A 25,673-nucleotide genomic window follows, 5' to 3' on the forward strand; every position below is an offset into this window, starting at 1 on the left:
TCAAATATAAAATCTAAAGGTTTTGTTGATTTTAAACTTTGTATTCATTAATTGGTGGATAAAATGTGTTCTAGAAATAAATGCGACATTACAAAAAGAAAATTTTGTCTGCTGTTGCAACAATTAACATGTTTGTAGAGATCCCCCTAAAGATTAATTTTCGATCCGCGCCTGACCTAGTAAAAGCATCAAGAGTGAAACCGACTATACTATTTTATGCAGAATGTACCTTGAAAATGGCTCGATATACGAAGTTTTTATGCAAATCAGAAACCCATTATTTTTCTAAAAACATGGTATTACACACCACAAGCATCAATTATGGCTATGATTTTATTAAGCAACCCAATGTTTAAATTTCAACCACTCTACACGTGGTTGAACACGAACGATAACTCTGTTCTGAATATTATCGTTTAATATAAATAACCGCTAAATGGTGAAACAAGACATACATCTTAAAAGATTTCCATGTTGTAACATAATATCAAGTAGGATATGATATGAAAAACAACCAGGACTTACGTATTTTGAGAGTATTATCCGAACACTTAAACTTCCGCTCGAAATTTCACAGGAACTGAACAAATCTCGGTGAAGTCTCGTGAACTTTCATTCGAGCACCTCTGGATTTATTACAAACTTAGCAACGATAAAGAAAACATTCCGAACACATTCGCAGGGGTGCATAGCCTACATCCACTTCTCTTCGCAAGCCCTCATATTTTGATTCTGGAAAACGTGTAAATGTCAGAACCTAAGACGGTCTACGTTTTGACCCATGTTTCGACTCCAGTTTCCCCGAATTTTCGTACTATTTCTACATTTTAAATATTAATGCATCTAATTGTTCTAGTTCTAGAAACTGTATTTCTTGTATTTTAATAAATTGTGTATTCATTTTTTGACCTAGAAAGAATACTCCGCCTGCTGACTTTCTATTCTTTTTAAAAAGCTAACCTTGTAACATGTGACTATATGTCATTTAAAAATACTAGCGCCGTAATTTGGCAGCTCTGTTGTTTGTTCCACAGGGAGGGACTCGATGATGATATGGATTGTACAGGTCTCGCCAGATGGGTAATATGTAGGAGTCGTACGAGGCAATTCAATTTGCGAGCAAGACTATAAGCCCCCTACCTTTACATTTACATTTATTAATATGCGACCCATGTATTATAATCGTAATGGATACATGTATGATTTAAAAACACTCAACTTTTATCGGTGAATACTAACCATTTGTAAAGCACGCGCATACTATCACTTGTGAATCAAAAGTGTACACATATTCATGATGCTAATATACAATCGATTTCAAACAGGTGGTAAAATTTCTATTCTGGATGAAAAGTTTTACGCCTGACATTGAACAATAGCATTGCAAAAGGTAACGCGCACCGATCCCGAAGAAAGCAAAAACGATTGACTGTGTTCACCCACTAGAACGTATAAGAAACTGAAGACGTTTTCTAGTCCACATTGAGAGGAAGCCAGAGTGCCCGGAGAAAACCCACGTGTCCGAGCGGGCGACCACCATACCCTCTCACGTACAACCACTACTGATCACGGGGATCGTATTCGGATCGCAGCGGTGAGATGTGAATGCGCTTACAACAGCACTACCCGGACATTATATCTTTTCCCATAAGTCATTTTTAAATTAATATGTAATTGCGCTTCCTTAATTTGTTGCTGATAAATTATTCAATTTGATAAAATTAAGAAAAAAACGGAATCCCCTTAAAATAAGGAAAAATCTTGGCAAAAGTAAAATTCAAAGTCGTACATTTTATTTATAGACATTGCATTTTGAACAAAGCAAATATTTTACATTTAAGTAAAATAGGTGATTAACGTAAAACTTGCAATTTTAAAAGCAATCTTTTGTAGCCATTACGAGAGAGAGAGAGAGAGAGAGAGAGAGAGAGAGAGAGAGAGAGAGAGAGAGAGAGAATTTTGAAATGAAATATAACTCGAATCAACGGATTCTTCTTTTAATCCAATTCATTTTACATATATATATTGTATTAGTTAACATTTTAAAGGAAAACTGAATAAAACAAAATTCGTATAATAAATAAGTAACTACCTGTTAGTTTATTGAAATTAAATATCTACACTAAGTGTCTTACATATGATTCACACACGTCTTTTTTTATTTTTAATCAACCATAAAGTAATAACGGAAAATATCGAAGTCTTAAATTAAGTTTTCTTTTCTTCAGGGGGAGATCATCTCGATCGGTCACGTGGCTGACGGGATTTTGGGTGCAATTATGACATTGAGACGTAAATCGAATTTTGTATATGAATTTCTTAAGGTGGAAGGCTACATCGTCACAACATGTCTGACATCCGTTCGAAACGCCATTTTGTTCCGGATTATTAATATTGTGTCGTGGTACAAAATAGCTATACACCGTTAAATTGAACTCTTCTAACGAGGGAGATGATATAGAAATAAAGTCACCAAAACGCTTATATGTATGTCAATTTTCTTCCTGTTTAAAGCTTTCAACTAACATTGATTATCAGCTGTTTTGTACGGAAAACGTGGAATTTAAATAATTTACTGTTTCACCGCTATTGGCAATACATTTTAGTCATGTCATCTGCAACAGACGATCATACATTTGTGACGGATTATCGGTATAGGTAAGCAGATATCATATTTTCACTTAAACTATATACATGTAGGTATGATGAATATAAAACGAAAGTACCGTAAGTACGATCTCTTGAATTGATCCCAGTTTCCCAAATGTAAAACATTTGCAGTAAACGACTTGCTTTGAAACTTAGACATTAAACTTATGTATTTTTATTTAAATAGAAAAAGCTAGGTACATGTAGCAATAGCAGTGGAAGCCCGTATTTGCAAGCCAATTGAGATAGGGACAGAATTCTTAACAGGAGCATGTTTTTCATTTCCACACATACATGTTTATCATTATGGACATCTAATGTATGTATTAATATGCGTATGGTTGTTGTTTATAATTGCTATTGTATATAAAAAAGTAAAAAGCAATTTCACTACTAATATTTTGTTTTGAATAGTTAAATATATATAAGGTGTTCATCAAAAATATAACTTTTCATCTTCAAATATTATCATAAGCACTACAAATCTTATATATACAAATTCAGCATAGACTTGCCCCCCCCCCCCCTTTTTTTTCTTCGTTAATTTTATTAATTAAAAAATGGTCCCAAGATATTTGAGACCATGTAAAATAAAGAAAGACAACTCTTAAACAGGATCTTTCATAATAATTCAGTATTTTCTTTAATTTTTCAATTTCATTCAATTTCATTCAATTTCATTCAATTTCTTTTTTTCATCCTATTAACCAACGAATAATGTTTATATTTTCAGATTTTTGAGGGATTTTGTCCAGCAGTTTGCCTTAAAAGAATTTTTTTATATTTAAGTTTCATATTTATGTGGATTCCAATAAAAATCATACAAACTTCATTCACGATGATTTTGTCTTTTATTTCTAACTTTAATGACATTTCACTTTCATAAGAATTTTAAAACAGAAATGTTTAAAAAATTGATAAATACAATCGATTTCAAACAGGTGGTAAAATTTCTCTTCTGGATGGAAAGTTTTATGCCTGTCATTGAACAATAGCATTGCAAAAGGTAACGCCCACCGATCCCGAAAAAAGCAAAAACGATTGACTGTGTTCACCCACCGGAACGTGTTCAATACACAAACTCATAATTTTTCCCTCGTTTCACTCCTCCGAAAATAAATCTTTTCTTGTCCAATTTAAAAAACAACAACAAAATGAAATAGGTTAGGTGCGTTCGTTACAAGATCGCATTTAATAACAATTAGACACAAATAATATAAAATAATTGCATACCATATAAACAAACATGTAAATTGTGCAATACAGTGTACAGGGCGGGCAGGGAGGGATACTATCAACTCCTTACAATCTTGTAACGAACGTCGCAATGACCAAAATCACGCATGAAAAACTATTTATACTACGCGCCAAGTCACTCGTGCGTGACGAAACTACTAATAATAGAATAAAGATTTCCGTATTGTCGTAAAATCAAAAACGTTAAGGTGGATCTCTACACCAAATAAGTGTAGGAGATTTTTGTTGCATGCATTTGTTACTAATACTCGCCACAATATTCAACAATAATAGACCTCAAAATACAATACTCTATTTTCTAGAGAAATTTTAAAATATCAGTCTGGTTCCATATAACCCCTTATTTATCAATTTTTTAAACATTTCTGTTTTAAAATTCTTATGAAAGTGAAATGTCATTAAAGTTAGAAATAAAAGACAAAATCATCGTGAATGAAGTTTGTATGATTTTTATTGAAATCCACATAAATATGAAACTTAAATATAAAAAAATTCTTTTAAGGCAAACTGCTGGACAAAATCCCTCAAAAATCTGAAAATATAAACATTATTCGTTGGTTAATAGGATGAAAAAAAGAAATTGAATGAAATTGAATGAAATTGAATGAAATTGAAAAATTAAAGAAAATACTGAATTATTATGAAAGATCCTGTTTAAGAGTTGTCTTTCTTTATTTTACATGGTCTCAAATATCTTGGGACCATTTTTTAATTAATAAAATTAACGAAGAAAAAAAAGGGGGGGGGGCAAGTCTATGCTGAATTTGTATATATAAGATTTGTAGTGCTTATGATAATATTTGAAGATGAAAAGTTATATTTTTGATGAACACCTTATATATATTTAACTATTCAAAACAAAATATTAGTAGTGAAATTGCTTTTTACTTTTTTATATACAATAGCAATTATAAACAACAACCATACGCATATTAATACATACATTAGATGTCCATAATGATAAACATGTATGTGTGGAAATGAAAAACATGCTCCTGTTAAGAATTCTGTCCCTATCTCAATTGGCTTGCAAATACGGGCTTCCACTGCTATTGCTACATGTACCTAGCTTTTTCTATTTAAATAAAAATACATAAGTTTAATGTCTAAGTTTCAAAGCAAGTCGTTTACTGCAAATGTTTTACATTTGGGAAACTGGGATCAATTCAAGAGATCGTACTTACGGTACTTTCGTTTTATATTCATCATACCTACATGTATATAGTTTAAGTGAAAATATGATATCTGCTTACCTATACCGATAATCCGTCACAAATGTATGATCGTCTGTTGCAGATGACATGACTAAAATGTATTGCCAATAGCGGTGAAACAGTAAATTATTTAAATTCCACGTTTTCCGTACAAAACAGCTGATAATCAATGTTAGTTGAAAGCTTTAAACAGGAAGAAAATTGACATACATATAAGCGTTTTGGTGACTTTATTTCTATATCATCTCCCTCGTTAGAAGAGTTCAATTTAACGGTGTATAGCTATTTTGTACCACGACACAATATTAATAATCCGGAACAAAATGGCGTTTCGAACGGATGTCAGACATGTTGTGACGATGTAGCCTTCCACCTTAAGAAATTCATATACAAAATTCGATTTACGTCTCAATGTCATAATTGCACCCAAAATCCCGTCAGCCACGTGACCGATCGAGATGATCTCCCCCTGAAGAAAAGAAAACTTAATTTAAGACTTCGATATTTTCCGTTATTACTTTATGGTTGATTAAAAATAAAAAAAGACGTGTGTGAATCATATGTAAGACACTTAGTGTAGATATTTAATTTCAATAAACTAACAGGTAGTTACTTATTTATTATACGAATTTTGTTTTATTCAGTTTTCCTTTAAAATGTTAACTAATACAATATATATATGTAAAATGAATTGGATTAAAAGAAGAATCCGTTGATTCGAGTTATATTTCATTTCAAAATTCTCTCTCTCTCTCTCTCTCTCTCTCTCTCTCTCTCTCTCTCTCTCTCTCTCTCTCTCTCTCTCTCTCTCTCTCTCTCTCTCTCTCGTAATGGCTACAAAAGATTGCTTTTAAAATTGCAAGTTTTACGTTAATCACCTATTTTACTTAAATGTAAAATATTTGCTTTGTTCAAAATGCAATGTCTATAAATAAAATGTACGACTTTGAATTTTACTTTTGCCAAGATTTTTCCTTATTTTAAGGGGATTCCGTTTTTTTCTTAATTTTATCAAATTGAATAATTTATCAGCAACAAATTAAGGAAGCGCAATTACATATTAATTTAAAAATGACTTATGGGAAAAGATATAATGTCCGGGTAGTGCTGTTGTAAGCGCATTCACATCTCACCGCTGCGATCCGAATACGATCCCCGTGATCAGTAGTGGTTGTACGTGAGAGGGTATGGTGGTCGCCCGCTCGGACACGTGGGTTTTCTCCGGGCACTCTGGCTTCCTCTCAATGTGGACTAGAAAACGTCTTCAGTTTCTTATACGTTCTAGTGGGTGAACACAGTCAATCGTTTTTGCTTTCTTCGGGATCGGTGCGCGTTACCTTTTGCAATGCTATTGTTCAATGTCAGGCGTAAAACTTTTCATCCAGAATAGAAATTTTACCACCTGTTTGAAATCGATTGTAAGGGGTTATATGGAACCAGACTGATATTTTAAAATTTCTCTAGAAAATAGAGTATTGTATTTTGAGGTCTATTATTGTTGAATATTGTGGCGAGTATTAGTAACAAATGCATGCAACAAAAATCTCCTACACTTATTTGGTGTAGAGATCCACCTTAACGTTTTTGATTTTACGACACTACGAAAATCTTTATTCTATTATTAGTAGTTTCGTCACGCACGAGTGACTTGGCGCGTAGTATAAATAGTTTTTCATGCGTGATTTTGGTCATTGCGACGTTCGTTACAAGATTGTAAGGAGTTGATAGTATCCCTCCCTGCCCGCCCTGTACACTGTATTGCACAATTTACATGTTTGTTTATATGGTATGCAATTATTTTATATTATTTGTGTCTAATTGTTATTAAATGCGATCTTGTAACGAACGCACCTAACCTATTTCATTTTGTTGTCGTTTTTTAAATTGGACAAGAAAAGATTTATTTTCGGAGGAGTGAAACGAGGGAAAAAATAATGAGTTTGTGTATAGAACACGTTCCGGTGGGTGAACACAGTCAATCGTTTTTGCTTTTTTCGGGATCGGTGGGCGTTACCTTTTGCAATGCTATTGTTCAATGACAGGCGTAAAACTTTCCATCCAGAAGAGAAATTTTACCACCTGTTTGAAATCGATTGTAGTTTCAAATATATGTTTTATAAAAGGTCTAATGACAACAGTTTACTTAAGTACATCTACATGAGTATGTGAAGAGTAAAAGGAAATACATGTAATAGCTCGCGAGAAAATAACATTGTATATAAGTGTCCCTGGTTTATCAATACAGCAAAAAGACGGCGTGTATATGAACAAAACTGTAACTCACAATCCTGTCTCAAAAAGGTGCAGTTGTTTCAAACAAAGATGTCGGTTGAAGGCTGTGGACGTTGTGGGAAAGTATTCTTGATTCTTATCAACATTTTATTCTTTGTAAGTAATAATTTTTAACAAATGTGTTGATTTGATAAAATACTTCTGGAGTAAGTTGAAATCTTTTTGTTACATATTTGAATTATTTACACACATCATTATCGCTGGACAATCTATAAAAGTAACAGTGGTATGGGTTGAGAAATTCAAATATGTTTGAAACAGTTCTTATGAGGGCCAGAGTATTATTTTTGTGATGCAATGATACCATTATAAAGAACCCATGGGTCATTGGGTGTAGTTCTAGTGGTATGGATTGTATATGTAGTGGAAATGTGTCCTCGCACATAGTTTATACACGGTACATAGTAATTCATCAGGAGTTGTAATTTGCATCCTCTTAAGGTTTCCAGCTTTATGACTATAATTTCCTATAAAGTATACATGAAACACATAGTTTTTTGTTAAAATTTTAGAAAAGGAAATTCGATAGGAAAATGATATCATATATTCGATTGCTAAATAATTGATTATGTAAAAAAGTTTTGTCTTTATTACAGCTTGTAATCATGTTAATATAGGTGTGTGTATTTTTGTTATTGTCTCTAAATTTTATAGATTCACATTTCCTTCAATATATGAAGTAGGTTTTTGTTTTCTATAAATTTTAAAGTCGAACTTGTGTTTCAGTCTTCACTTGATTGTCCTCCATATATTGTTTCAGTCTTCACTTTATTGTCCTCCATATATATTTAATTATGTTAATGACTGGTGACTTACTCTGTCTGGTACATAAGAGGGTTGTTCGATAAACAAATTATATTATAGGATATAGTATCTCAAAAGCATTCCACTCAAGTAGTAAAATGAACATCACATTCCTTCAAAGTCTTCCCGGTTCAAAATACATAATTTCAATCTCTGAATCTTTTTTTTTTCTGAATCACGTTGCTGTAAGCTTATTTATGTAGAGTTCTTAGGCACTGACTGGTGGCTTAGCCAATGGGTCGCCGGGACTTGTAACAATGACCAGATCAGAAGTGTATACGTTTTATAAAAAGGAGAAGGTCGCATGGAACTAGATTTAGAGAGTATGGTGGGTGTGTTAAGACGGTAACCTTCCCTAATTTCAAAAATTGTTTTACAAGCTTATTTATATAATTATATATATGTGATAGAGCATTATCCCGAAATAGACAAACATACTTAGATCCTGACAAAGCGTAGTTTATGATAATATTATGAGTTGTTTGAATCTGCCATCACTTTTAATGATCTCCCTTTTTTGAGACATTTATCTTACCTGTTACAGCCCCAGGTCGGCCAGAGTTAGCTGCATCTTTGACAGACTCTACGCCAAATTTCTTTCTCCACCAACGAACTGTCTTATAAAATACCTTACAACACAGGCTCTATTGAAAAGACTTTAAGTTTAAAACTATGTGAAGCTGCAAGGCCTTGTTTATACCGTTTGAAAAAGTCTTTGAATAAAGCTATTCAACAGGTTCATCAATTGCCAAATCGTACAAAGCGTTATCATGTCTGCTACAATTCACATTACTAATCGAACACCCCTCGTATACGCGTGAGGATATTCTTATTTATCCGTCTTCATGCATTTGCAGGAAATTTTTTTTAATGCAACGAGAGGCAACAAATTATTTTTATGACTGAAAATGTTTCTTTAAGGTTATACATATATTTCCTTCGACTTCTAGCAAAACCCTAAAATCATTAAGGGATAAACATCCCAAGAAAATAGCCGATAAGCAGGGCAAATGACTACCGTCCATTCCAAGACAGCCTTTTAAAAATCATTTTCAATTTTTTTTTTATTTCAACGAACATTTTTCTGTCCTTTCCTTAACAATTTTCAGCTTATCCCTGAATATGACATGCCACAAGTTTTCCTTAACATTCCATTGGCTGAATTATGACTGTCATTTCAAAACATTGTCAGATTTGGTTTAAGGTTCTTTGATATCTTTATAACAGAACCCTTTTTGCATCTTTCGTATTGTTCTGTTAGACATTTTTATTGCTAAAACGTCGTTAATAGACAAGTTAAATCCCTAAAGTCAAAGCCAGGCTTGGTTCTACTTTACAAGGGTAAATATTGTTCATCCTCTAAACACTAACCGATATCTTTCCAGTGTTTATTTATATGGAATATGATGTCAAATAGCTTTTCCTTGAATAATTCTCGTATCTCTGATTGATTGATTGATTGATTGATTGATTGATTGGGCTTTACAGTTACTCGGAATAACACTGATGGTAGCTGGTATTGTTTTGAAATTGAACCAAAGTAACGATGTTCTGCCTGCTTTGAGCATACTTCAAGAGAACGCAACAACTTTAGAGCAGATTATGAGCAACATCTCTCTGTTGGCGATCGCCATTGGAGTTCTGGTTGCCTGTGTGTCAGGTTTTGGGTTATTTGGAGCATTGTGTGAAGTCAGATGCATCCTTATTACAGTAAGTACATGTTTTTCATGCTTAACGTTAGATATATGCGCTTGCATTCATGCGACTTAAGGTTTCTTTTTGTTCAAAAACATTCAAAAAGTAAATGACGATCTAGATGTGCATTTCAATTATAATCATGTTTTGTTCTTTTGTTAATTAGTATGCTGTGTTCGTTATAATTCTGTTAGCCATGGAAATTGCAGCAGTTGCGTTGGGATTCATGATGAGAAACAAGGTATTATAACAAACAAATATGCCTATATTAATTATTTTAAAAAAAGAGAAGGAAATATTAGATATCACTTATGATGTTGATCTTTGGCATTGTTATGTATTTTGAATTTTCTGTAAATTTATGTAAAATCATGGATATTTTTTTTTATTTTCGAAATTTCCATCCTTGTGAATGATCAAAATAAGACATTTAATTTTTTGTTCATAATATTCAGATTAATTAGTGTAGGTAAGTTTCAACTTGCCTTCCTATGATTTAGTATTTTGAATTTTTTCTATTTATTTTATAAGATAAATGAAACAGTAAAAGAAGAGATGCTAACGCTTTTAGAAGAAAACTATGTCGACGACTCTCTAAACAGCAGTAATCCAATCTCCAATAAATGGAATCTTTTGTTTTTAAATGTAAGTAAATTTACATTCCCAGTGAAAAGTCCAAATATTAACCCTCTTTTATGCGCTTTGTTATATTTCAAGCTTAATTAACACCAATCTACGAAATGCTGGTCTGTACATTTAGTAACTTATATTTTTAAAAAAACCAACTCAACCCCTGTCTACAATAAACATTATGGTTAACATTTATTTGTTGTCACAGAAATGCTTCCTTATCACTGAAAATGTTAATGAAATACATATGTAATTTTAACTCAAGTATTATATGGGTATAGTCCACTAATGCATTTTCCATAGGTGGTAATGTTAACGTTATGGTTCATAGCTCCGGCCCTAATTTTCGTTCAGCAACGAGGGACCTCTTGAATGAAAGCTCATCAAATTGTCTCTTTCCTGGTAAAATTTCGTGGTTTGAAGTCAGATTCGTTTTCCGGCAAAATGCGTCTGTATTGAAAAACTCTGAAAATGAAAGTAAAAGTAGGGAATTTCTCAGTTTTGGAAAGGGTGTACATCAAACAATTTCATTTCTTTTCTTCAAATGATAATTCAATTTTGACACTTGTTTTTAAAATTGCAAATCCTCTTTTCTGACACGTGTCAAGCATTCTGATTTAAAATGTCCCAATAAATGTATATACACTCTGCAAGTGCAGGAACTATTTTGCTTAAAGGCACTACTTTGTTGTCCTACTGATTCTAAAAATAGTTGGAGGGATATACCCATATGCATCATTTTATTCGAGAATGGCCGTTTTAACCATGATAATTTATTTCCGCATGCAAAAAGTTATTTGATTTCTTTCATACGTATATACTTAAAGACACACTAGTATCGACAAGCAGGGTTTCCTTGCAAATGTTTATGTAATGGATAAATAACGAGATGGTGTTGAATAGTTTAGAGAAAACATTCCCTCCGAGGGCCGAAGGCCCGAGGAGGGGATGTTTTCTCTAAACTGTTCAACATTATCGAGTTATTTATCTTACTTAAAAAAATTCCCCCATTTGAGCCTCTAAGAAGCATTGACCCATTCATATATCCAACTGTAATGTCATACAAAAGTATAATTCTAGCAATACCATACACAATAGCCTTACCAAACACACCATTTTAATCATGGACAAGTGAACAGGTGCGCATGTTATAGAAAACCATACCGCTGTACTGAGCAGACATAGATTTAGAAGATGAATTTTTTAACGCAAAGTACACACTTGTACAATGTATATAGAGATCCACAGTTCCTGGAAAGACATGGATACCGTTTGAATGATATTTTAAACTTGCAAGGAGAAAGGAAAAATCAGAATTTTGACGTCAATTAACAGACGATGATTTATCTAAAAAAATTGATAGAAGTCTTATGAAGTCATAGTGCGACAATATTTCCCATATTGTGAAACCAATTAGAAGGAGTGATATGGTTCAAGGTTAAAAGAGGAAGTCTAAAAGTTTATGAAAGTGATTTATATGTGATACCGAATCTATCAAAATTAAGAAAAGGAGATATTTCTGCAAAAAATTTATTCGTGGCTTATCGGATATACATTTATGGATGACAAAATTCTGTTTTATAAATTTGGATTTATGTTGGAAATACACGTTTCAACATTTTTTCAGTTTTCTTTGTTTAATGCCCTGTTGGATATTTGAATATCCAACTGATTGACGGTTGGATATTAAAAATATCCAACTCCTATCAGTTGGATATTTATATATCCAACAACTGATGATTGAATAGTGAAAATAACGTTGACTAAATACAATGGGTGACGTCATAGAAGTTTTTTAATGAAATTTATCGCACGCAGATGATACTTGGTTTGTATATTGAATTTGATGTTAATTTGTTTTTGTACTTGTTTTTTATTGTCTTTTGCTTGCAGTTTAATTGCTGTGCAGTAAACCCTGTGACGGGAGTAAACAATGACTTTGATGAAACGCCGTGGTGTACAACTGAAGGTGAATGCCATGACGTCAATGCGCAGATCCCAAAGACATGTTGTGTGGGCGTCAATGCGAGTAACTTCGAAGAGAAAGCACAATCGTCCTGTTTTATCTATCTTACCAGCGGCTTCAAAACGACGGTAGAATTTTACTTACGTGCGATTACAATTTGTCAATATGTGTCTTGCATGTTATTTTCCAAATTTACATATTTTTATGCTAAGCTAATAACATGACTTAAAATCGAGTTTCTGTAACATATTTGAATAAAATCCCGATTTCATTTATCAATTTATGCATGTTCCCTGATATATTTCAATTTAAAGCTATTTTTTATCATTAGACGGTGGCTATAAATAGCCACGGTCTATTGCTACGGTCCTGACCGGAAGAGTATTTCTCACGGGGACCCTAGCGGATAAGGAACGATAACTCTGTTAGGTATGCAGTGTTACACGCAATGTTTTATCTATGTGTCGTTTTACAGTTTGATAACTAATTTTAATCTTATCAGATATTTTAAGCACTATAGCTGCTAATCATTTTGTACATATATTTAAAGCTGCTTGGTCCGATTTTATATCAAATTTTATGCACGCTTGTAAACGATGGCTATGTTTAGTATATGTATAATAATAGGCATTGCAGTAGTTTTACCCGTCAATTATGTCAAATTTCAATGAAGAAAAATACGTACAAAATTTGCTAACAAAACAAACGACATTAAAAGGTATCGCGTTATTTCGCCTCATGTTAAATTTCACCCCTGACGACGAGACGGGTATGGTTGTATTACGACTTTGACATCGCTTTAAATAAAGGTCGAAATGAACAGACAAATTACAAAGAAACATGTGTACGTTTTGTTCGCTAATATTTCCAAAGTCTGCTTTCTTTACAATCGATGCATAGCATGCGGGTTGAATAACCCCAATCATTCAGGGGACGAAACCAAGCGGTTTTCTTTTCTAAACATTCCCGTGATGCATTTGGTTTGTTTTTTCGTTTGCCCAAAGAGAAATTATTTTTATTTACTTTGAATATTTCTAACTTTGAAAGGAGACTGATTCTGCTGGTGTAAATAGGAGAAAGTCCATAACTTTTTAAGATAAATGATTTGTATGGAAAAAATTTTGATACTGTAATTACAAAAAAATCGGACCAAGCAGCTTTAAATAATTTATGAAATTGTGTTTTATTTTAAATGAGCCGTTACCCTGTCTGCTTACGCGGTATCGATAATTTATGCACCAACTGCCAGTTGTGACGTTAAACTCTGTATCAAGACTGCATAAACTATATCACTGCGATAATTAGCTAAGAGATCTCATAATAATCGCTTCTTGTGTTTTATGATGTAAACAATTGTCAGAAACACACTATTTAAACAGGTTTGCCATTTCATATTTCAGCAAGTATGCTTCATCGATAAATTCATTAATTTTCAACAGCTGTTCAACGCATTAATTTTAGTTGAGGCAGAATAATTATTTATTTTGTTGTAGCTTATTCTAAAGAATTCACAAGAGATACTGACGATGAATATTAGATAAATTACATTTTATTGAACTTTAACCGATCAATGCCACACTTTCTTCTACAAGTGTGCATGTGTTTTTTTAACATACAAAAAACTTTAAACTAAAGACATGCTGTAAAACGTCTTATGGATTTCATGGCGTGTCAGCTCGTGTACTGTGGTTTCATTCATTTTCGTGGGTATCAGTTTTCGTGGATTTTCTGAAAACCTTAGTTTCAAGAATACATAAATTCGTGGCCAATGATCCTATCAATACAAATTGTTAGTTAAAATTGAACTTCAATGAACATTTAATTTCGTGGATCAACTTAACAACGAAATCCACGAAAATTGGTATTCAACGAATATTGATGAACCCACAGTATCTCTAAATAAATAAGCAAACCCCGATGGCGCCTCAATTTGGCGTCATTTGTATTATGGGTTATATAGTACAAAATCGATATATAGTGTTATCACAGGCAAAGACACTGGAAAATCTAAATATATTTCGATATAATTGTTTAATTTACTTGCAGCAAACGCTAACTTTTTTTGTGAGAAAAAACAATCGGTTCAACTCATGCAATATTCCATATACATTTATGGTACATTGTGAACGGTAATGTAAGATATAATAATTTTGTTCACTTAACAGTTTCTGACGAATTTTTCACACTAAACTGAAATAATACAATTTGATGAGCGAAGTACAATCTGTGACTTTAATCCATATGCGCCCGTCTCTGCTACTAGAGAACCTTTCCTTTGGTTTTGGGGGATTTTTTCGCAAACAGATAACATTATTTACACATGTACGTAAATATCGCCTCTTTTGTTCTCAAATAATTTTTAACTCGTGAGTACAACTCTTTAATGAGCTTTCTTCGATATTTGTTTCCATTTACAAATAGGCGAGCAGGTTAGAAAGTGTCATCACTCAACGAAATGCTACACCGGCTGTAGCGTATACATCCATGCTATATTTGCGATAAATAATGAAACATGACGGTAAAAGGTAACTAAAGGTGCTTCATAGATGACTGTAGTATTCTGCTGAGCTACAGAACTATAGCTTTCCGGAAAAATTGCCGGGATTTGCGGACCCTAGATCTATTGTATAGACTATAGTACATGCAAAGAATAAAATGAAATTAATATACACAACTGTACGGTGGGAAAAACATGCGTTTAACTTGGATTTTGTTTGTATGGTGTTTTTTAAAACTTATTTTAAATAATTAATCTATATTTCTTGTAAGTTTACTAGAAAGGTTTAATGTAGCAAGTTAATTATGCGTGTTAAAGTGTACTGAGAAGCGATAAAATATACATGTGACTTTCCCAAATTCATTCAAATGATTTGAATAAATCTATAGCTAAATACAATAAGACAAATAAACTTTAAGACGTTGAGTAATGAAACTGCCGCGACTGAATATTGTATGATATTTTTTTCTCAAATTTTTATTCACTTTCGTTGTGAGCAAATGGAAATAATCCACTACAGTCGAAGATAAAATATTGACTGACTCTTCTGTTTCATGATGACGTGCATTCCAAAAGCAATATCAGTTTTATCAAACAGGTTCTTGCAATCCATTCCGTTCTCTGTACACCTAAATGTATAACTGACTATGAGGACAAAAGCAAGTGTGATGGTCCACAAGCTAGTGTGATGATGCAACTTTTTCCCCGTGAAGAAATTGAGAAAAAATGCTGTCGAGAGGGACAATAAACATACTACATGTATGCCCAAATACTCAGTAAAAATCTTCATAAGTATTTTATCATACCAAAACTTTATTTGTTCTTGTTACTTTGAGAAATCTACAATATCTTTAAAGCACAATAGTCCACTCCACACTTTTCAAAAATTGTTCCCCTTTGCTGGGTCAACCCAAAGGTCAAAAGGGAAAAAGCCAAAATTCCCCTTCTTTATACAATCAAATATTTTGGCGTACTGTGATGAAATCACTTTGGATTTGATTTATTCATTCAATATGTGGTGGCAACCCACATATTTAATGAGTCTTTCAAACGGAGTTTTAATGTCAACTGATATAGATACACAAATATAGATACAAACATAAAGATACAAACTTCTATACTACAAAGGCTACTGTGATAAATCTATGGGTTTTCCCCAAAAGATGACGATTATAAAGAGACTGAACATTTGTAAAGTGTGGATTGTGAACACAACTACGATTTCCACATAATTATCCATGTGAGTAACTCACGACCAGTTGTGCTAGTACATGTATGAGTTGCTGGCTGTGGATTTTCGACAACAATAATTTCCATGCATGTAATATGCCACTTTCAAACGGCGCCACCGTCTAACAGTACTTTCAGTACTTTGATTTTTATCTTTTTGTTGTTCATTGCTTTCAAAAAAGTGTATTTCATTTTAAATTATTTAAAGATCATTTAAATTTTTAACTTGGCAAATGTCTAAAAAGGCTAGTTATATTTTTTTTCTTTACAAAAGAAATCATTTCTTTTGAATAACTTAAGAAAACACTATAGGTATCTTTAGTCACATATCATCAGACAACGCTTGCGAAAGTCCAACTTATAAAAAAGCAACTATTTTCAATCTGTCGGTTGTTTCAAAAAGAAAGTCAATTCCATGCTGTTAAAGGTTTTAGCGGTCAAGGAACTGAAGCAATTAAAAAGAATACCGTAATTGTGGTTATTTACGCGTGGGAAAACTTTCACTAGTTACGCGGAGGGCTTAAAACCGCGTATGGTAAAAAATCAAAACAGAGGTATGTTCATTCACGCATTCGCGTATTTAATACCAACGCTTATGTTTGACAATAGAAAATGCGTCATTAACCAACTGCAGAAATAACCACGTTTACAGTAAGAACAGTTCATTTACCGATGAAACGGCCAACTACCGATTAGGTTAAAAAAAATCATATCTATCAGTATGTAAACGAATGCACAACAGGTGATATACATGTACTGGAGAAACCTGTTGAACGGAAAAACTAACAGTTGTGTCGATCAGGTCAAAGCAAATTGTATGACCGGAAGCTGTCTGGTTTCGAATTCGGGTCCCACAAATAAAAGCTCGTCAACTGCAATAATACTGTATACATGTACAGAGCATTGCAATCCTACTCTAGGAAGACGTTTTCCAAGTTTTGAACCTTTCAGTTAAGAGGACGTTACGAAAATTCCCTTGGCATCGACCAAAAAAAGAGACCCAACATGCATACAACTAAATTAATGAAATGATTGGAAAAAATCGTTAGACGTACCTAATCCGGTACCTTATTTTGTTCTGGTTAGGTTGTGACTTAACCTTTGATTGGAACTTCGTTTGTCTATTTACAGGGTTGTTTCGATCGGATTAAAGAGTTAATCCAAGCATACTCTGTTGTTGTGATAGGAATATCACTAGCGATCATGATCATTGAGGTAAGCTGATTCATTTAGCTATGAGAATTAAGGTATCGTATCATATTGAGAAAAGAAAGTGTAGATCACTAGGTATAACATTATGGAATTTTATTAATTTTTTTATTCTATGTATATATGTATATAATGTTTTAGTGTTATAGTTATTGCAGACAACGATGTTTGGTTCTTAAAGGTTTTGGTGTTTGTTATTTAGTAAGTGCAAAATGGTATATAATGTGATATTAATGCTTTTTTGTTTTTTTATTTGATCTAGATTGTAGCAATTGTGTTTGCCATCATCCTGTTCCGGCAGATTCATCTCCAGAATAAGATAATATGATATGATTAGTAACATGCTTGTCTTTTCGCAACAGTAAAAATGCATTAAAACCCTTCAAATCACGTTGTATCGTCTTTTTTCACATTTAGGCGTTTTTGTTACATGTGAAAGCTATATTCAAACATAACTGGCTATATTTTTTTCGGGGGAAAATTATTTCATTACATAGTCGTTAAATCTTCTTGATTATCTTGCTTTCGTATATTTAAAGAACATAGATTAGTTTTTTAAAAAGGTGCTTTGTATATGAATTATCAGCGCATTCTTTTTTTTTAATTTGTAGTCATTACTTTTCTTGACAGTTAATGAATTTAAAAAAGGAAATTTTTATAGCAAAATCAAACGGTAGTTTTGCACTTTAGAAAAAAAAAATATATAAAGTCTTGTGCAGCTGTCAATCCAATAGATTTGTCTTGTGCTTGCCTTATTATTTGATTTAATAAGATTAAATTGCGTGCATTTTGAAAAAAACATGAAGCTGATCGGTTATTTTTTTTTATCAGAATCAATTTTTTATTTGTTATATTTGATAATTGTGTATTATTTATTTAATTTTCAAGTTCTATTTATTTGGTCTCAGATTAGAACTATAAGATGTTAAAAACATAGTATTAAAATGTATCTGTAATTTGAAATGAATGTTATTTTTCTATATAGCGGTAAATTAATAAACCGTCATTAAAAGTTTGATTTAGAATCTCCCGTAAGTTTTTTTTTATCATTTTTTTCTCTAAGAAAAAGAAAGAGAATATTGGTTTTAGGCGAAATTAAAAACCTCTACATTCTTTTTTAATGCAATACGATTTAAACAAAACTGCAAATTCTTACTTTGATCAAAATCACACCTTTTTTTTGGGGGGGGGAGATCTTTTACTAAAGAAAATTAAGAAAAACTGGAAAAATACCGGCACGTCTTATAACCACAATGATACCACAATTAACTTTATTAAAGTGATAAATATTATTCAAAAGGTATAAAATTTAATTAAATGTCACTCCCTGGTACATGTACGCTTGACTGCAATGGCCGAAATTACATTAAAAAATCCCGTAGAATTGATATATCGTCTCACAACATAACACCAGAAAGATTTAAGCGGTCCAGTTACGGTAATTTTGTCTGGAATTTTTTAAACCTCAGAAATATTTTCATTTTGATAAAAAAAAAAATTATCTGATTTTTCACTGACAATACTGTCAAAATATCAGGTAGACAATGCTTCAGGAAATGTTCGTCTTAAAGCAAACGATAAAATAATTTACAAATTAGATTCAGACGAACAATGGAGAAAGGCAAATGTTCTTAGCAGAACAGGAAAAGCAACATGCAATAATAGGAACTGGTACATCATTCAATATGACGAAAGTGAGGAAAGGAAAAGTGTTGACTTAAGTAGGCTCCCTTGGAAAAATACTGACAGTGATGTACCTGACAACCAGACACCTGTCCATGAACAAGAGGTATATCTTAGTGATAACAGTGAGGGAGAAATGAAACAAAAGAACATAAAAGCAGCCAAAGAAGAGGAGTTACAGGAACTGTTAGATTTTCATCCGTATGAAGAAGTTCCTGACACAGGCCAATAAACTGTGTCAACAAGACGGGTTATTACTGAAAAAGAGGGCAAAGTGAAAGCCAGGCTTGTTGCAAGAGGTTTCAAAGAAGAACACATGATACAACAGGATAGCCTTACTGCAAGTAAACAAGCAATAGGCATCTTGCTCACCATCGCAGCACATAAACAATGGACCATCAAGACTACAGATATTAAGTCTGCCTTCTTATAAGGCAAAGAACTGAGCTGTGATGTCTGTCTCAGGCCACCTAATGAAATTGGAGTCTCTGAACGTATTTTATGGAAACTTCGACACTGTTTATATGGATTGAAGGATGGAGCTAGACAGTTCAACTTGGGTGTGCAAGAGAAACTTGTGAAACTTGGATGTAAGCAATCCTAATTAGATCCTACAGTCTTTGTTCTACAGACTCATGGCCTTAATGGCATTATTTGTTGTCATGTTGATTATTTCTTGCATGCTGGTAATAAAGCGCTCGACAAAATCATGAAACATTTACGAGACAAAGATTTTTGGCAGGAAGAGTAGAGGCGGAAAGCATCAAATATTTGGGATTTCAAATTAATCAAGAAAATGATAAAATTATATTGGATCATACAGACTATTTCCACTTTCTGAGAAACTTAACTATGGATCCAGAAAGAGCCAAACAAAAACAGGATATATACTATCCATAGAAGAGCAAACCTTATTTAGAAAACTCGTTGGACAATTGAATTGGGTCGAACAAACTTGAAGACCAGATCATTCCTTTGAAATGGTAGATCTCAGTACCAAGTTAAAAGAATGCAATGTCAGTGATCTCCTTCAGGCAATCAAGTTTGTAAACAAGTTAAAAGATATGAAATCTATTGTGTGTTTTCCAAAGTTAGGGAATCCCCACACAGATTGGAAAATGGTGTATTTTTTTGGTAATCTCAACGAGGGTGAGGCTGAAGCACACGTTTTATGGATCAAAGACAGAAAAGGGAATTGTTGTCCTGTAGCTTGGTTAACCAACAAAATAAATCGGGTTGTAAGATCAACTGTTGCAGCCAATGCCTTAAGTCTACAAGAGGGATTGGAATCTGCAGCATTCAACAAAAAGCTCCAATAAGAATCCTTGGTCACCACTTAGCAGTGGAGGCTTACACTGACAATAAAAATGTTATCGAATCCCTTAACTCTACCAAACTTGTTGATGACAGAAGACCCCGAAAAGACATTACAGCAATAAGTGAAACTGTACACAACGAGAAAAATACCAATGTGAAATGGTGTGCCAGGAAGAACCAGTTAGCCAACTGCATGACAAAGCTGGGAGCATATTGGAAAATTTATTCAAGACTTATAACTCTAGTCCTATATATTGACCTAATTTATTTTCAACCTACTTATAGACTATATTAATTCTTTCAAATAAAACCTTTTCCAAAAGATGAAAAGTATAATTAATGTTAATCTATATGCAAAGTTAGATAACTCTCATAACTCTTTCTTTTATGCTCTTGTAACTCTCCAGTTTGGGGAGTTAGTTTTGGTTATAATCAAAAGGATGACACCCCATGGTGTGAATTGGTTATTTTGTGACTTTAACAAAAACCACCGAATATAGTTTTATCACAACACCAGTAGATAAGAAGTAAACTTTTAAAAAGCTGCATGGCCGAACGGGCAAGTGTTTTCTTTCAAAAGCTAAAAAGAAAGTACTAAACCATCAGGCCATCATCAATTCTAGACAAAAATCACGGATCGAGGGGATATGGTAGAAATTAATTTGTATTACATGTACAATAATAAATATTTACAATCATGTAAAACAATTTTCATTTATATAAATTTACTATTAATTAACTATGCATATCAAAAATGTACTTCTGTTTCAATATCGCATTGTTTACTCATTTTCTCAAATCATGCCCATTTTACTCAATCTGTGCAAGCACGGGTAAAAGTAAAGAATTGTTTAAACAAACAAACTGGATCACATAAACGGAGATACAATAATTTTCCACAACCTTTACCGCTGCCGCTGAACAATTTTCTGTAATCATTAACTCTTACCTCAACACCTCACCCAACTTACCGTTACTAAAAATAGTTTCAATTATGTAACATTGAAATATTTTTCCCGTTTCCTTCAATTTTTTTTTTTGAAAGAATCTAATATCATCTCCTTAAGAATAGTTTAAAACTGCACTGTTTCATAAACTACTATTACTTTGACCTGTTCATATGATCTTTTTGTTGGACATAAAGCCTAAACACTGGGTGGTTGTGTCCAAATTTCAGGTCTTTATATTGAAAGGAACACAAGTTACGCGTTTTTAAATATTATAAGGTTAAATTGCACAAAAATCATATGAACGCCGTCCAAATGTATGTTTCAAAATTATCAAATTACGTGGCACCTCAAATTTTTTCGGCGTTGAGTAATTGATAGGAATGATTTATAATTATTTCTTAAGATAATGGATTGAAATTAATTTTTACGTTATATCAAGTCATTATTTTGTGTTCTTAAGAAAATATTTCAAACAGATAATTTCAGGCCCCGAGGTTATAAAACTTTCTTGAGTACGATCTCGTACTCCAAATCGTACTCCGTGCTCCAAACCGTACTCGTACTCAAGGTATCGAGGTTATAAACTTTTTCATACTCATACTCGTACTCCGGCTGAGTACAAAACGGCGATTTTCTGAGTAAGCTATGAAGCTTTCTCAAAGTCGTAATCAAGACATTTAATCTAAATAAAATGCAGTGCAAACATATAATATTGTTCTTATTGTAACGTTGCTGTAATATACGCTATAATTTAATCATATTTACATGTATATGAATTAAAATGGAAAGTTTTTACCATTAATGACATATCTAGAATAGATATAATGGAGGTGAATTTAAGAGTAAGGGCGAACTGCAACCAAGATTATCAAAATAACTTTTAGATAGTTTGCTTCATTAATTAATGTACATATACATGTAAATCTACGTACAAAATACTACCGTTGAATAGCTCGACTTTTTAAGAATTCTGTTTTTAGTCAAATACTACCCATACACACCATCATTTAAAACAAAGAAATCAATGTACATGTATCGTTATTAATCAATTTCAATCAGATGTACTTGCTGGGTCCCTTTTTTGATTACAGTGAAAATGTAGGTTAGTTCTAAACATTAACAAAGGATGGGGGATGCATAAAAGTCTAAAACTTTCTATTACTTACTTATTAATCAATTATCATTTATGTTGCATGCCACAAAACTTGGAAAGGGAAACATTTTATAGAATAAGCGGTAAATCAGTGGCGGACTGGAGTAAAGAGGTCGCACCCAGCCCCCCCCCCCCCCCCCCCCACAGCCCAAAAAAAATTGTCCAAATAAAGTTAAATCATACTCCTTCTGGCAAATAAAATGTACAACTTGCAAGTCTTAATTATCTTCTTTTTTTTTAATTTGGGGGATTTCTCTACATTAGACTGATTTCAATGGTGCAATAGGAAGAAAACGCGCGTGTTCAATGGTGTAACTAAACCCTCCCAGAAAAAAATGTATGTAATCGATTGAAAATACATGTACTACTTGTGATAAAATAGCTTCTTCGCATTTTCATGTGAGAGATTTTTCTCTATATAGCTTAGCTGTGGGAATATTCATCTCTTAAATTATTTTATTTCATTAGCAAGTAACTATCTAGGTAATTCATATAGTTATTTCTTTTTTATCTAGAGTAACCAAATATTTATGTCAAATGCATTAAAATTAACACATGTATTTCAAATTTTAAAGATGAATAGGAAAAGGCTTGCTCAAAAATATCAAATGACGTTACTTAAGATTAATCAAAGTACTGAAGAACTGACGGGAGTTGATTTTGTCGATGTTTATCTATTTTAAAATCAATGATATGTTATTTTGCATGACAAGTACGTGTAGTTTCTAATTTGAATTACGCACATTTTTATAATATGAATTTTTTTAACTTTTCGACAAGAATGTCGAGAAACCTCCATATAAATCATGTTGAATAATATTTAAAGATAAAATTAATTCAATCAAACTATGTATCAGTAATAGAAATATTTCTCGAAAATTGTATGGATCCAAGCAATATTGAACTCTAGTCTCGTTTAACCAAACGCTCGGCTGACACCGTAAATCTCCCACAAGGATTTACGGAGACAGCCGAGCGTCGAGTTGAACGAGACTATATTGAACTCTGGCGTAGGAATACATACGACTACAAAAAATATTTAAATTGTTCGTACTATTTAAAATCTGACTATTTTCGAGGTATTTATAAATAAGTTTCCTTGAAAAACAATGCTTTAGCATACATTACAACGAATTTATCAATTATTTTCAAGAACTAATTCTTGTCAGCAGCAATGATTTGTGCTGAGGTCCAAACACTGTTTCACTTTCGGTTTGTCTGAGTAACTGCATAGGAGAGTTGATTAAAATCAACTCCCAAAAATGACACAGTACGTGTATATGTAAATTCTAAACACACATTTTCAAGCCTTGACTAAGTGAGAAAAACTTGAACCATCAATAAAACCCCACAAAAAGGGTTACAGCAACTTTAGTACACAGTTTCCTTGAACACGTTGTTTCGGTTTAACGTGGTCCTCATAGTGGAAATTTCAAAAATATTTCAATTAGTGAATTTTCTTAAACTCTCGTGCACATTCCCAAAAATATTGAAATGAGAAACTTTACGTGTGTCCTTGGCTTTTGGCATATGTTCATTGATGCAATTCCAACCCCAACCCCCACCCCACCCCTTCAAGATATTAGATGTTTTTTTCTCACAAGAATTAAGGCAAGTATAGTATGTTGCAATTAAATTGGAATACCCCTATAATTTCTTTAGTGTATACTTTCTGAGTGTGAAAATAAACGGATCTTCTTAGTATTTTTGTGATTTTCCCAAGTATATGTTTCTATTTTTGAATTAAACTCTTCCTGTTTTTCCTAATACAGGAACTGTTCACTAAATATCTTAAAAGATATCCACTTGAGGGCAGTGACTTTCCAGTTTTGTATTGGCGTCGTTTCTAACCCTTTCCTGACATTTAAAATATCAAAATCGTTAAAAAGCCAGGAAAACTAAAGATATATCGAACTAAATTCTATGTTGAAATACTCTCTTCATATCCGTGTAAATTCTTACTTCTTTCTTTTATATTCATATCGTTCCTTACAATGTAATTATACTTAATCATCACATGTATGAATCACTATCTGAGTTTCATGAGAGAGAGAGAGAGAGAGAGAGAGAGAGAGAGAGATTTGACATAAACACAATTTGTTAATAATTTTACCAATTACACTATATTTATCGTCTTTGTTGCTCAAAAATTCATAACTTATAGATGCAGACACATCTCCATGCTTGCAGATGAAGAAGGTAATATGTACATGTAAATGTGATAGTTTGACTTAGTTTTATTTTTAGTTTTAGTTACCGGTATTCATTCATTTTTTTCCATCTTTCACTCTTTGCGCTGCACTAATACTAACAAGTGTGTGTGAACTTAAACACCCCTATTATATATAATGGTATAGTCCGTTTAGATTATTTATTTCAGTGGTTTGGATTATTCCATTTGAAGATAGGTATTTTTATATTTACGGTTTGTGATTGGTCAGTATTGGTCACTGCTGATAGAGTTTGGCGGGAGATATTCTTTTGTATTCTGGTTCTGTAATTCTTTAATTGCAACCACGACTTAGTTTAAACAATATTTATTCATTATAGATTCAAGTACATTTACATGATGATAAATTACAATTGTAAGATCGGGGAACAAGCCATAGGGCTTATATTAATCCCTCTCTTGCATACACTGCAGAAATGAGAGGCGTGAAATGAAATGTAAGTACAAGGAACAAAATAGGAAAATGTGTCAAAAGTCAAAGTTGGAAACACGTTTTATAAGGTAATGAAAAAAAGTCAACAAAATAAAATATCATGAAAAGAATATTACAATATATTCGTTGGTTAAACACCAGAACAGAAATATAGTATACATAGTCGCGTGTTAATGTTCAAACACAGCCATACAAAAAAGAAAAAGTGGCTTTATTTCTTACACCAGTTATGTGTACGTTTTCAGTAAAATTTTAACTCAATACATGCTAACACATCATAGAGATACCGTAGGATTTTTCCGATTTCCATTAATTATTGTCATAAATATAAATATAAGTGGTGGGAATAAGATAAACAGGCAACCCGGAAAAAAGGTATTATTGTACAACATTCTACGTGATATTATGATTGCTGAATCTTTTACTCTCAAGTATAAATCTTTGTACGGTGTGAAAAATTTGTT

General features: G+C 32.7%; 1 protein-coding gene and 2 long non-coding RNA genes across 4 annotated transcripts; 2 read left to right on the top strand and 1 right to left on the bottom strand.

Moving 5' to 3' along the window:
- The first annotated feature begins 1,312 nt into the window (after positions 1–1,312).
- On the top strand, positions 1,313–3,481 carry LOC136272925 (uncharacterized). 2 transcript variants are annotated; one of them, XR_010710995.1, is made up of 3 exons: positions 1,313–2,658; positions 2,837–2,968; positions 3,383–3,481. It is a non-coding gene; the product is annotated as an uncharacterized lncRNA (long non-coding RNA). The 2 variants fall into 2 exon arrangements; XR_010710994.1 differs by having other exon boundaries at positions 1,313–2,968.
- An 885-nt stretch (positions 3,482–4,366) lies between these two features.
- Positions 4,367–6,535, bottom strand: LOC136272926 (uncharacterized). The gene is made up of 3 exons (XR_010710996.1): positions 5,160–6,535; positions 4,850–4,981; positions 4,367–4,438 (listed from the first exon to the last, which is right to left on the bottom strand). It is a non-coding gene; the product is annotated as an uncharacterized lncRNA (long non-coding RNA).
- Positions 6,536–7,346: 811 nt separating this feature from the next.
- On the top strand, positions 7,347–17,834 carry LOC105324357 (tetraspanin-9). Its single transcript, XM_034446289.2, has 7 exons — positions 7,347–7,508; positions 9,705–9,926; positions 10,078–10,152; positions 10,443–10,556; positions 12,435–12,635; positions 17,366–17,449; positions 17,706–17,834. The coding sequence occupies exons 1-7, from the start codon at positions 7,443–7,445 to the stop codon at positions 17,769–17,771; spliced, it is 828 nt and encodes a 275-aa protein (XP_034302180.1). The 5' UTR covers positions 7,347–7,442; the 3' UTR covers positions 17,772–17,834.
- Positions 17,835–25,673: the final 7,839 nt, after the last annotated feature.

This window comes from Magallana gigas, chromosome 2, assembly GCF_963853765.1.
Source record: "Magallana gigas chromosome 2, xbMagGiga1.1, whole genome shotgun sequence".
In the NCBI taxonomy this organism is placed as follows: domain Eukaryota; kingdom Metazoa; phylum Mollusca; class Bivalvia; order Ostreida; family Ostreidae; genus Magallana; species Magallana gigas.